This window comes from Drosophila sulfurigaster, chromosome X (genome assembly GCF_023558435.1).
Source record: "Drosophila sulfurigaster albostrigata strain 15112-1811.04 chromosome X, ASM2355843v2, whole genome shotgun sequence".
Classification (NCBI taxonomy): Eukaryota; Metazoa; Arthropoda; class Insecta; order Diptera; family Drosophilidae; genus Drosophila; species Drosophila sulfurigaster.
Genome location: NC_084885.1, coordinates 1074291 through 1087435, shown reverse-complemented (window position 1 = coordinate 1087435; position 13145 = coordinate 1074291). Strand labels below are relative to the sequence as shown.

General features: G+C 34.9%; 3 protein-coding genes across 5 annotated transcripts; all 3 read left to right on the top strand.

The window, feature by feature from the left end:
• Positions 1-203: 203 nt before the first annotated feature.
• LOC133849206 (uncharacterized) lies at positions 204-4119 on the top strand. Of its 3 annotated transcripts, none has more exons than XM_062285119.1 (2): positions 204-1290; positions 3803-4116. In XM_062285119.1, exons 1-2 carry the CDS (start codon positions 295-297, stop codon positions 3914-3916), a joined length of 1110 nt encoding a protein of 369 aa, XP_062141103.1. In that variant the 5' UTR covers positions 204-294; the 3' UTR covers positions 3917-4116. The 3 variants fall into 3 exon arrangements, with proteins under 3 accessions (XP_062141103.1, XP_062141102.1, XP_062141101.1); XM_062285118.1 differs by lacking the exon at positions 3803-4116 and adding an exon at positions 1357-1485; XM_062285117.1 differs by lacking the exon at positions 204-1290 and adding an exon at positions 2516-3736 and having other exon boundaries at positions 3803-4119.
• Positions 4120-7413: 3294 nt separating this feature from the next.
• On the top strand, positions 7414-8344 carry LOC133848665 (uncharacterized). The gene is made up of 2 exons (XM_062284320.1): positions 7414-8061; positions 8130-8344. The coding sequence occupies exons 1-2, from the start codon at positions 7885-7887 to the stop codon at positions 8256-8258; spliced, it is 306 nt and encodes a 101-aa protein (XP_062140304.1). The 5' UTR covers positions 7414-7884; the 3' UTR covers positions 8259-8344.
• Positions 8345-9052: 708 nt separating this feature from the next.
• Positions 9053-9695, top strand: LOC133849487 (uncharacterized). Its single transcript, XM_062285594.1, has 2 exons — positions 9053-9496; positions 9565-9695. The coding sequence occupies exons 1-2, from the start codon at positions 9065-9067 to the stop codon at positions 9676-9678; spliced, it is 546 nt and encodes a 181-aa protein (XP_062141578.1). The 5' UTR covers positions 9053-9064; the 3' UTR covers positions 9679-9695.
• The last annotated feature ends 3450 nt before the right edge of the window (positions 9696-13145 follow it).

Genomic DNA, 13145 nt, shown 5'->3' with positions numbered 1-13145 from the left:
TTTTTTTTTTTAATTTGTCCACCTGTGTGTGAAAAGATTTGTTGGATATTATTATTAATAATATAATAATAATATTAGTAACTCAGTCAGTGCAGGAAAGGAAGAATAAAAATTTCAGTAGCAATAGTTAACACTTCAATTTGATAAATTGTTAGTCAGCTATCAGCTAAATCGAGCTCTTCAAAAATGTTCATCGATTAAATCTACAGATATGGCTACACTGTAGCATTGTCGCCTAATAGACGCCTAATGGCGATTTACAATTAAGTTTATACCACAACGTTGAGCATCGCAATGTTGAACGACGCACTATGCGATAATTGCCAATTGGCAAAAATTGCGAATTTAAACTTGACCGACCAGATGGCACTATACGAAGCCATTGATGACAATTCGAATCGCATAAGAAAAAATCTGATCTATACCTGGACACAGCAGTCTCGCATTGAACTTTATTCAGAGGATTGTGAGATGCTTGAAAACAACCGATCGTTGTTGAACATATTTATGTCCAGCATCAGTGTGAAAGTGGAGCAAATGAAACTGGAGCGTGCACCAATGGAATTTTTGAAGATCTGCGAAAATTACTCTTTACCAAGAGTACAAGCATTATCCTACACATTGGATGACTCTCGTAGTCGTGTTGAGGCACAACAAATATTGACGAAAATCTTTCCTGACGTGCGCTGTGTTAAGCCTGATAAACGCATTTGCTACTGCTCGTTGTCGAAGTGGACGCAGTTTCGGACGCTAATCATTAGAGAAGAGTTCTTGTGGCGCGACCCAAACCATTATTGTAACCTTCGACATTGCACGTTGATTGAGGAACTGATTGCACCTGATATCTACATTATGAGCCATTCATTGGATGGATTCATGCCCTTGCCCAAGCTGCGGACCATTACTATTTGTGTGTCCCGCAGATATATAAACACGCCGCTTAACGCTCTGAAGAGTATAGACAAATACGGCGGTACTGAAGGCAATACAGACAACATACGCGGTTTGATGCTAGACGGAGTTTGGTGCACATATTCCGATCTATGCGGTGTGGTTATATCTTTAAGAAACCTTGTGCGTCTCGATCTCGACCGCTGTAGCTGCTTTATAGAGACACACCTCTGGACAATTGTAGCCAAAAGCCCATCGCTGGAAATCCTGGATATAACAAGGATGAATCTTGGACGACACTTTTTTTCAAAGAACCGACGTCTCATGAACAGAACAATGCGCAATCGCCATGCTCATTTGACAGTCATTTACGCTAATATTGGCATAAACGAAGTGCTGGTAAGTTAAAAGGCGAAAAGCTTATACTGAGTGTTTCTTAATTTACCTTTATCTTTATCTAATCAGATCCGTCATCACTTCACGCATCCTCGACTGCAACTTATTTCAGGGCGCGAAAAACTAACAGGCATCCCTGGACCCATTATAAAATTGACATTAACTCCTTTAGATATAAATTAAAAAAAAATGGGAAAGAATTAATTCCAATCGAAGAATATATGAATATTGAATGCATTTTTGGAATGAAGTTTGTACCCAACATTTAAAGCGTTTTTTAAGTTTTTACTATATATATCTGTAACGAATTAATATGGATTTAATAATAAATTAATGCTTTTTGTATGAAGAGACAAAAATGCTATCAAACTATTTCGAACTATGTAAAGTTTTAGTAGAAATGAGCGTTGCTTACGTATAGTACTAAATGGCCAACTGTTGGGGCTTTTAGCAACAGCGAAAAACTCAAGTTTATCCTTAAATTTTATATTATCAGAAGTTGCACCACATTAAAACAAGGCAACTGCACCTGCACATCAAGAAGGGACCTTAAAAGAATTGTGCAATTCTTATTTTCGTTAGCTCGTAGCAAAATACTAAAATACATTTATCTCGAGTTAAATGTAGCTGCAGAGATCTAGAATTTTCCTAGCAAATTCTGGTTGTGGCAATTTGTTATTTCTCTAGAATTACGAACTAGCAACAGTTATAAATTAAAATTGTAAAGCATAAAAATTTGAACTTTATTAATCAGCTGATTGTCATGAAAATCGTTTTTTATCGATATCGATAATATACCGATACACTTGCTGAGATAAGTCGACACTTCGGTTTTTTATTTTAATTTGTCCACCTGTGTGTGAAAAGATTTGTTGGATATTAAGAAAATATTAATAACTCAGTCAGTGCAGGAAATGAAGAATAATAATTTCAGTAGCAATAGTTAACACTTCAATTTGATAAATTGTTAGTCAGCTGTTAGCTAAAACGAGTTCTTCAATAAATTTCATCGATCCGGTCAGTGTGAGATCCCGCAATGTGACCGCACCCGTTTTTTTAATGTCATGAAAATCACATTTTTATCGATAAAAATACCGAAATATTTGCTGATTTACGTCAATATTTCGGTTTTTTAATCTGTCCACCTGTCTGCCAGATTTGTCGGTTATTAAGGAAATAATAATTCAGTCAGTGCAGGAATGGAGGAATAATAATTTCATCAACAATGATTAACACTGTAGTGGTTTAATAAATTGTTAGTCAGCTGTTAGCTATTCTTTTGTATAATAAAACCAACTTTTTAAACATTTTCATCGACTAGAAATTAAATACCGCAACGTGACCGCACTTGTTTTTGAAATGCCCTTTTACATATACGTTAATGGCCACACTGTAGCGTTCCAAGGAAAAAGACAATTTGAAGTTACATACATTGTTATACACCACGATGTTGGGCGTACTAAATGATTATTGCCAATTGGCAATAATTAAATATTTAAACTTGAGCGATCAATTAGCACTTTCGGAAGCCAGTGAAAACGATTGGAAAAGCATAAACATAAATCTGATCTCCGCATGGAAACAACAATCCCGCATTAAACTAAGTTCAAAGAATTGTGAGACGCTGAAAAACAACCGATCGTTGTTGAGCATATTTCTGTCCAGCATCAGTGTGAAAGTGGAGGAAATGGAGCTGGTGCGTGCACCAATGGAGTTCCTGAAAAGCTGCGAAAATTACTCTTTACAAAGAGTACAAATACTATCCTACACATTGGATGACTCTTGTAATGCTGTTGAAGCACAAAAAATATTGACGAACATCTTTCCTGGCGTGCGCTGTGTGACGCCTGATAAACATTTTTGCTACTGCTTGTTGCCAAAATGGACGCAGTTCCGGAAACTAGTCATTAGAAAATACGTCAGAATTAACGACCCAACCCGTCATTGTGAGCTTCCACAGTCCCGGTTGATTGAGGAATTGGTTGCACCTGACTTTTACATGATTGGCCATTGTCTCACCGGAAATATGTATTTGCCCAAGCTGCGGACAATTACCATTTGCCTGCTCGACTCATATGCAGAAACGAGAAACCCAACCTACAGACCGCTTTACTTTTTACATTTGTTAAACAAATACGGCGTCACTAAAGACAAGATTCGCGACTTGATGCTGGAGAGAGTTTGGTGCTACGAATCCCATCTGTGCGGTGTGGTTAAATCATTAAGAAACCTTGTGCGTCTGGGTCTCGACCGCTGTAGCTGCTCAAATGAGAAAAGTCTCTGGAAAATTGTAGCCAAAAGACCATCGCTGGAGATCCTGGATATAACAAGCATGAATCTTGGACGACACTTTTTTTCAAAGAACCGACGTCTCATGAACAGAACAATGCGCAATCGCCATGCTCATTTGAAAGTCATTTACGCTAATATTGGCAAAAACGAAGTGCTGGTGAGTTAACAGGCGAAAAGCTTATACTGAGTGTTTCTTAATTTATCTTTATCTTTGTCTTATCAGATTCGTCGTTACTTCACGCATCCTCGACTGCAACTTATACCGGATCACAAAAACCAAAAAAACGTTCTTGGACCCATTATAAAAGTGGAATCAAATCCTTTACATGAAATTTAATAAACTCAACTCGAACTAATGTTGAAGTTATAAGTTTAGATATAAATTAAATAATTTGAATTTATATATTATTACGATGGATTTGGAAAGAATTAATTCCAATCGAAGAATATATGAATATTGAATGCATTTTTGGAATGAAGTTTGTACCCAACATTTAAAGCGTTTTTTAAGTTTTTACTATATATATCTGTAACGAATTAATATGGATTTAATAATAAATTAATGCTTTTTGTATGAAGAGACAAAAATGCTATCAAACTATTTCGAACTATGTAAAGTTTTAGTAGAAATGAGCGTTGCTTACGTATAGTACTAAATGGCCAACTGTTGGGGCTTTTAGCAACAGCGAAAAACTCAAGTTTATCCTTAAATTTTATATTATCAGAAGTTGCACCACATTAAAACAAGGCAACTGCACCTGCACATCAAGAAGGGACCTTAAAAGAATTGTGCAATTCTTATTTTCGTTAGCTCGTAGCAAAATACTAAAATACATTTATCTCGAGTTAAATGTAGCTGCAGAGATCTAGAATTTTCCTAGCAAATTCTGGTTGTTGCAATTTGTTATTTCTCTAGAATTACGAACTAGCAACAGTTATAAATTAAAATTGTAAAGCATAAAAATTTGAACTTTATTAATCAGCTGATTGTCATGAAAATCGTTTTTAATCGATATCGATAATATACCGATAACTTGCTGAGATAAGTCGACACTTCGGTTTTTTTATTTTAATTTGTCCACCTGTGTGTGAAAAGATTTGTTGGATATTAAGAAAATATTAATAACTCAGTCAGTGCAGGAAAGAAAGAATAATAATTTCATCAACAATGATTAACACTGTAGTGGTTTAATAAATTGTTAGTCAGCTGTTAGCTATTCTTTTGTATAATAAAACCAACTTTTTAAACATTTTCATCGACTAGAAATTAAATACCGCAACGTGACCGCACTTGTTTTTTGAAATGCCCTTTTACATATACGTTAATGGCCACACTGTAGCGTTCCAAGGAAAAAGACAATTTGAAGTTACATACATTGTTATACACCACGATGTTGGGCGTACTAAATGATTATTGCCAATTGGCAATAATTAAATATTTAAACTTGAGCGATCAATTAGCACTTTCGGAAGCCAGTGAAAACGATTGGAAAAGCATAAACATAAATCTGATCTCCGCATGGAAACAACAATCCCGCATTAAACTAAGTTCAAAGAATTGTGAGACGCTGAAAAACAACCGATCGTTGTTGAGCATATTTCTGTCCAGCATCAGTGTGAAAGTGGAGGAAATGGAGCTGGTGCGTGCACCAATGGAGTTCCTGAAAAGCTGCGAAAATTACTCTTTACAAAGAGTACAAATACTATCCTACACATTGGATGACTCTTGTAATGCTGTTGAAGCACAACAAATATTGACGAAAATCTTTCCTGACGTGCGCTGTGTGAAGCCTGATAAACGCATTTGCTACTGCTCGTTGTCGAAGTGGACGCAGTTTCGGACACTAATCATTAGAGAAGAGTTCTTGTGGCGCGACCCAAACCATTATTGTAACCTTCGACATTGCACGTTGATTGAGGAACTGATTGCACCTGATATCTACATTATGAGCCATTCATTGGGTAGATTCATGCCCTTGCCCAAGCTGCGGACCATTACTATTTGTGTGTCCCGCAGATATATAAACACGCCGCTTAACGCTCTGAAGGGTATAGACAAATACGGCGGTACTAAAGGCAATAGAGACAACATACGCGGTTTGATGCTAGACGGAGTTTGGTGCACATATTCCGATCTTCGCGGTGTGGTTAGATCTTTTAGAAACCTTGTGCGGCTGAATCTCGACCGCTGGAGCTGCTTAAATGAGAAACGCCTCTGGAAAATTGTAGCCAAAAGCCCATCGCTGGAGATCCTGGATATAACAAGGATGAATCTTGGAATGGACTTTTTTTCATCAAACCGACGTCTTAAGTGGAACGTCATGCACTATCGTCGTGCTCCTTTGACAGTCTTCTACGCTTATACTGACCAAGAGCTGGTGAGTTAGTAGTCAATAAGCTTCTACTATGAGTGTTTCTTAATTTATCTTTATCTTTGTCTTATCAGATCCGTCGTTACTTTACGCATCCTCGAGTGCAACTTATACCGGATCACAAAATACAAAAACCCCTTCTTGGATTCATTATACAATTGGAATTAACTCCTTTGGATGAAGAATTAATTCCAATCGAATAATATATGCAATTGAATGCATTTTGGGAGTGAAGTTTGTACCCAACATTTAAAGCGCTTCTTAAGTTTTTACTATATATATATCTGTAACGAATTAATTTGAATTTAATAATAAATTAATGCTTTTTGTATGAAGAGACAAAAATGCTATCAAACTATTTCGAACTATGTAAAGTTTTAGTAGAAATGAGCGTTGCTTACGTATAGTACTAAATGGCCAACTGTTGGGGCTTTTAGCAACTCAGTAAAGCGAAAACTCAAGTTTATCCTTAAATTTTATATTATCAGAAGTTGCACCACATTAAAACAAGGCAACTGCACCTGCACATCAAGAAGGGACCTTAAAAGAATTGTGCAATTCTTATTTTCGTTAGCTCGTAGCAAAATACTAAAATACATTTATCTCGAGTTAAATGTAGCTGCAGAGATCTAGAATTTTCCTAGCAAATTCTGGTTGTTGCAATTTGTTATTTCTCTAGAATTGCGAACTAGCAACAGTTATAAATTAAAATAATTGTAAAGCATAAAAATTTGAACTTTATTAATCAGCTGATTGTCATGAAAATCGTTTTTTATCGATATCGATAATATACCGATACACTTGCTGAGATAAGTTCACACTTCGATTTTTTTTTTTAATTTGTCCACCTGTGTGTGAAAAGATTTGTTGGATATTATTATTAATAATATAATAATAATATTAGTAACTCAGTCAGTGCAGGAAAGGAAGAATAAAAATTTCAGTAGCAATAGTTAACACTTCAATTTGATAAATTGTTAGTCAGCTATCAGCTAAATCGAGCTCTTCAAAAATGTTCATCGATTAAATCTACAGATATGGCTACACTGTAGCATTGTCGCCTAATAGACGCCTAATGGCGATTTACAATTAAGTTTATACCACAACGTTGAGCATCGCAATGTTGAACGACGCACTATGCGATAATTGCCAATTGGCAAAAATTGCGAATTTAAACTTGACCGACCAGATGGCACTATACGAAGCCATTGATGACAATTCGAATCGCATAAGAAAAAATCTGATCTATACCTGGACACAGCAGTCTCGCATTGAACTTTATTCAGAGGATTGTGAGATGCTTGAAAACAACCGATCGTTGTTGAACATATTTATGTCCAGCATCAGTGTGAAAGTGGAGCAAATGAAACTGGAGCGTGCACCAATGGAATTTTTGAAGATCTGCGAAAATTACTCTTTACCAAGAGTACAAGCATTATCCTACACATTGATGACTCTCGTAGTCGTGTTGAGGCACAACAAATATTGACGAAAATCTTTCCTGACGTGCGCTGTGTTAAGCCTGATAAACGCATTTGCTACTGCTCGTTGTCGAAGTGGACGCAGTTTCGGACGCTAATCATTAGAGAAGAGTTCTTGTGGCGCGACCCAAACCATTATTGTAACCTTCGACATTGCACGTTGATTGAGGAACTGATTGCACCTGATATCTACATTATGAGCCATTCATTGGATGGATTCATGCCCTTGCCCAAGCTGCGGACCATTACTATTTGTGTGTCCCACAGATATATAAACACGCCGCTTAACGCTCTGAAGGGTATAGACAAATACGGCGGTACTAAAGGCAATACAGACAACATACGCGGTTTGATGCTAGACGGAGTTTGGTGCACATATTCCGATCTATGCGGTGTGGTTATATCTTTAAGAAACCTTGTGCGGCTGAATCTCGACCGCTGGAGCTGCTTAAATGAGAAACGCCTCTGGGAAAATTGTAGCCAAAAGCCCATCGCTGGAGATCCTGGATATAACAAGGATGAATCTTGGAATGGACTTTTTTTCATCAAACCGACGTCTTAAGTGGAACGTCATGCACTATCGCCGTGCTCCTTTGACAGTCTTCTACGCTTATACTGACCAAGAGCTGGTGAGTTAGTAGTCAATAAGCTTCTACTATGAGTGTTTCTTAATTTATCTTTATCTTTGTCTTATCAGATCCGTCGTTACTTTACGCATCCTCGAGTGCAACTTATACCGGATCACAAAATACAAAAACCCCTTCTTGGATTCATTATACAATTGGAATTAACTCCTTTGGATGAAGAATTAATTCCAATCGAATAATATATGCAATTGAATGCATTTTGGGAGTGAAGTTTGTACCCAACATTTAAAGCGCTTCTTAAGTTTTTACTATATATATATCTGTAACGAATTAATTTGAATTTAATAATAAATTAATGCTTTTTTGTATGAAGAGACAAAAATGCTATCAAACTATTTCGAACTATGTAAAGTTTTAGTAGAAATGAGCGTTGCTTACGTATAGTACTAAATGGCCAACTGTTGGGGCTTTTAGCAACTCAGTAAAGCGAAAAACTCAAGTTTATCCTTAAATTTTATATTATCAGAAGTTGCACCACATTAAAACAAGGCAACTGCACCTGCACATCAAGAAGGGACCTTAAAAGAATTGTGCAATTCTTATTTTCGTTAGCTCGTAGCAAAATACTAAAATACATTTATCTCGAGTTAAATGTAGCTGCAGAGATCTAGAATTTTCCTAGCAAATTCTGGTTGTTGCAATTTGTTATTTCTCTAGAATTGCGAACTAGCAACAGTTATAAATTAAAATAATTGTAAAGCATAAAAATTTGAACTTTATTAATCAGCTGATTGTCATGAAAATCGTTTTTTATCGATATCGATAATATACCGATACACTTGCTGAGATAAGTCCACACTTCGGTTTTTTTTTTTAATCTGTCCACCTGTGTGGGAAAAGATTTGTTGGATATTAAGAAAATATTAATAACTCAGTCAGTGCAGGAAAGGAAGAATAATAATTTCAGTAGCAATAGTTAACACTTCAATTTGATAAATTGTTAGTCAGCTGTTAGGAGGAACTGATTGCACCTGATATCTACATTATGAGCCATTCATTGGATGGATTCATGCCCTTGCCCAAGCTGCGGACCATTACTATTTGTGTGTCCCACAGATATGTAAACACGCCGCTTACCGCTCTGAAGGGTATAGACAAATACGGCGGTACTAAAGGCAATAGAGACAACATACGCGGTTTGATGCTAGACGGAGTTTGGTGCACATATTCCGATCCTCGCGGTGTGGTTAGATCTTTTAGAAACCTTGTGCGGCTGAATCTCGACCGCTGGAGCTGCTTAAATGAGAAACGCCTCTGGAAAATTGTAGCCAAAAGCCCATCGCTGGAGATCCTGGATATAACAAGGATGAATCTTGGAATGGACTTTTTTTCATCAAACCGACGTCTTAAGTGGAACGTCATGCACTATCGCCGTGCTCCTTTGACAGTCTTCTACGCTTATACTGACCAAGAGCTGGTGAGTTAGTAGTCAATAAGCTTCTACTATGAGTGTTTCTTAATTTATCTTTATCTTTGTCTTATCAGATACGTCGTTACTTCACGCATCCTCGACTGCAACTTATACCGGATCACAAAAACCAAAAAAACGTTCTTGGATTCATTATAAAATTGGAAATAACTCCTTTGGATGAAACTTAAAAAACTTAACTCAAACACATAAATTAAAATTTTTAACTTTAAAATTTCAAATGTTTGTTCATTTTTAAGTTGATTCATGTATGAATTATGTAATTTGAGTTTGGTTGCGATCAGATAAAAATTGTCGAAGTTATTAAAGAAAGAGCAAAAACGCCTACTTACTAGGGGTCTTAGTTGCTTTGTCTGACAATCTGGTATATTGTGCCGTCTATGGTATATTTTGAATTCTCTACTATATCGATATACCAAATATATCACTTGGTATATTTTTAGTATTTTTGCAGTATAATCGGTATATTTTGGGAAAAATACCGCAAAATATATTTCTTTTATTCAAAATGGGTAGCGGGTATCTTACAACCGACTACACTCGACTGTAGCTTTCTAACTTGTTTCTACTTGCGTCAAGAATGTATGTACTTTATAAGGTCGGAGATATCTCCTGCTTGTGACTTTCTTTTCCTGCAGGCACAATGTTATGATACCCTTCTACCCTATGGATAGCGAGTATAAAAAGTTCTTCAATAATAATTTTAAATTTCAATAATCGTGTTGAGATTAATCATTTTTGTTTTTCGATTGAATAGTTCTTCAATATGAAAGCTAATTTACACACACATAAGATTTCGCACTCTGTATTATATTATATTAACGTCTATTGCAGCCGATAACTCATGAAAATTACTTAAAAAATGTATAATTATTTAAAAACAAGAATAAAATATATGAATACATTTTATTTTGTATAACAATAAAAAAAATATTTAAACATTTAAAATATTTAAAATCAAAAATTTGATTTGATAAAACCCTTTTTATATGTATGTATGAATATAACTCTCATTAATTGTATGAATTAATTAACGGAAAAAAAAGCTCAACCAATTTATTGACGAGCAAAATTAAAGTAAAGTTGAGTAGATAAGATATACACATCATAGAAATTTGTGAAGTAGTTTAAGAACAAATTCTTAAGACTACGTACATTAGTCCAAAAAATACCAAATATTTGAAATAAGACCAAAAATTCTAGATTTAGGTTACAAAACGCTGTAATCCATGGAAATTTCTATAAAGTTTTTATTTCAATTTTAGTGTTTTCGATCATATCTCAGTTAGTTGAGCTAAAAAGAGAGAAGATCCTGGGTTCAAATCTGCGCGAATCGCTGATTACGGAATCGTAAGTAAGGTAACCAATCAACTGAATAACAGAATGCGATAGTTAAATCATAAATTGATAAAATATTAAATAGGTATACAAAAACCATTAAATATCATATAATTTGTATCTTATAATAAGATTTAAAACTAATCGATACACTATTTTCTTCTTATCAATAAGAACTTGTGTCTTGTATTAAAAGTTCTTGAAATCAAGATGTGTTTTCTACCATTAGAATTTTCATGTTCTTATCGTACTTTTGAGATCAAAATTCTTAGTACTTGACTTAACAATATTTTGATTTCAGTGTAACTTTTTCTATGCGCTAATCTATTGATTATATAATAATTCGATTGCATGATATTCTTGACTCGGCTAACTTGCTTTCAACAGAAACACTTTATGTAATTATTAGTAGCCTTACAACATCAAACGTATGTAAATAAGCAAAATCATAAACAAATTAAAAAAAAATATGCAAAAAAGACGAAGAGAAAGCAATGAAGAAGAAGAAGAATATAGAAGTAAAGGAAAGATGAAAAAATGCACACACATAAATTTTATAGTCATTTGCGCATTTAATTAAAATTATGATAAAAGCATGCAAAATATTTCGCAAGCGCATATACGACGACTTATGTGTGTGTGTGTGTGTGTGTGTGTGTGTGTGTCTGCGGGAGTGTCATATAGAGAAAAAACGGGACAACATGGAAACGGATAAATGAATATGTGTTGGAGTGGTGGAGGCAGGAGAGGGTACAAAAAAAAAAGGAATTAAAATAAAAATTGCTTATAGCAAAAATCTTGCGCTGTAATTACATCATTTATGCAGGACGAATATGTCGTTTTGTTGGCTCTGACTACTGTTCCTTATTCCACCCCTCCCCTTCCCCCTTCCACGGTCTACTAGCACTTGGCCGCGGCCAGACCACATAGCGAAGCCGAAGGACTAGGACGAAGGATGCGAGCCAAGCAGCACGCGCACTCCGAATGTGCATATGCCAAGCATATCTGTGTCTCTCTATATGTGTGTCCGGTATGTGTGTGTGTGTCGCTGCCACTAAGCGAGCGTGTGGCAAATGCCTTTCAAATAAATACGAAATGGTCAGCGGAATAATAATCAGCGACGACGACGACGACGATGACGCTGTCTCGGTGACAAGGCGACACGTACAGCTCCACAAAAAATAGAAGAACAAGAGATCAACGTTACGTTGCCTGCAACAGGAAACGGATATGGGAGCACACACCAAGACACACACACACACATATGTAGACACAGAGGCAAGCACACACAGAGCATGACGAATGAAGAGTAAACTAAGTAGCGGGTTTTGCTCACTGCAACTTTCAAAGGCGCTACTTAAGCCTAGAACATTCCACAAGCGAATTAGACTTCAAAGTATTTCCGTTAATAATTACAAAAATTAGTTTAACGATTTTTGCAAGAGTGTGTCAAGAGTGAGAAGAAGAAGAAATGGTGCTGATAAGATTGTTATTATTATTATTATTATTATTATTATTATTATTATTATATATTATATTATATTATTATATTATTATTATATTATTATTATTATTATTATTATTATTATTATTATTATTATTATTATTATTATTATTATTATTATTATTATTATTATTATTATTATTATTATTATTATTATTATTATTATTATTATTATTATTATTATTATTATTATTATTATTATTATTATTATTATTATTATTATTATTATTATTATTATTATTATTATTATTATTATTATTATTATTATTATTATTTAAAATTTTAAGACTTTAGAACATGGTCTTTTTCCAGTGTATAAAGATAAAGATAGGGAATCACAAGATAGAGACAGAGGTTTAGTTTTCAATTGATCAAGAATTTTGTCATAAATGTTATGTTATGTTATCTTATCTTATGTTATGTTCTGTTATTAAATTGAAAATAAATAATATTTTCGCTCAATGAATTAAATAAAATAAAGTAGTATATTTCTCTAGATTGTTGCGAGGCATTTGCGTCCGATTTGTATCAAATACTCTAACTCTTCCCGGTTCTCTCTTACTCTTATTTTAGCTGCGGTCATATCTCACTCTTTCCACACTCTCCACACACACTCATTATTAACCGTTGCCATTGCTGCCACGCCCACTCGCTGCATTTAATATGAGAAAGCATTTTCAATTTTTTATGCGCTCAGAAAAAAAATGATGACAACAACAACAACAGCTACGAAGACGACGACGAAAATTGTTACTTGGGTTGAGGGATATGCATACCTACATATAGTAGTTGAGG

Bases quoted from the DNA above. Each gene is read 5' to 3' on its own strand.
- LOC133848665 (XM_062284320.1), top strand. From the start codon at position 7,885: ATGAGAAACGCCTCTGGGAAAATTGTAGCCAAAAGCCCATCGCTGGAG. The intron at 8,062-8,129 runs GTGAGTTAGTAG...TTGTCTTATCAG, and splicing joins CTTATACTGACCAAGAGCTG to ATCCGTCGTTACTTTACGCA.
- LOC133849206 (XM_062285117.1), top strand. From the start codon at position 2,735: ATGTTGGGCGTACTAAATGATTATTGCCAATTGGCAATAATTAAATAT. The intron at 3,737-3,802 runs GTGAGTTAACAG...TTGTCTTATCAG, and splicing joins TTGGCAAAAACGAAGTGCTG to ATTCGTCGTTACTTCACGCA.
- LOC133849487 (XM_062285594.1), top strand. From the start codon at position 9,065: ATGAGCCATTCATTGGATGGATTCATGCCCTTGCCCAAGCTGCGGACC. The intron at 9,497-9,564 runs GTGAGTTAGTAG...TTGTCTTATCAG, and splicing joins CTTATACTGACCAAGAGCTG to ATACGTCGTTACTTCACGCA.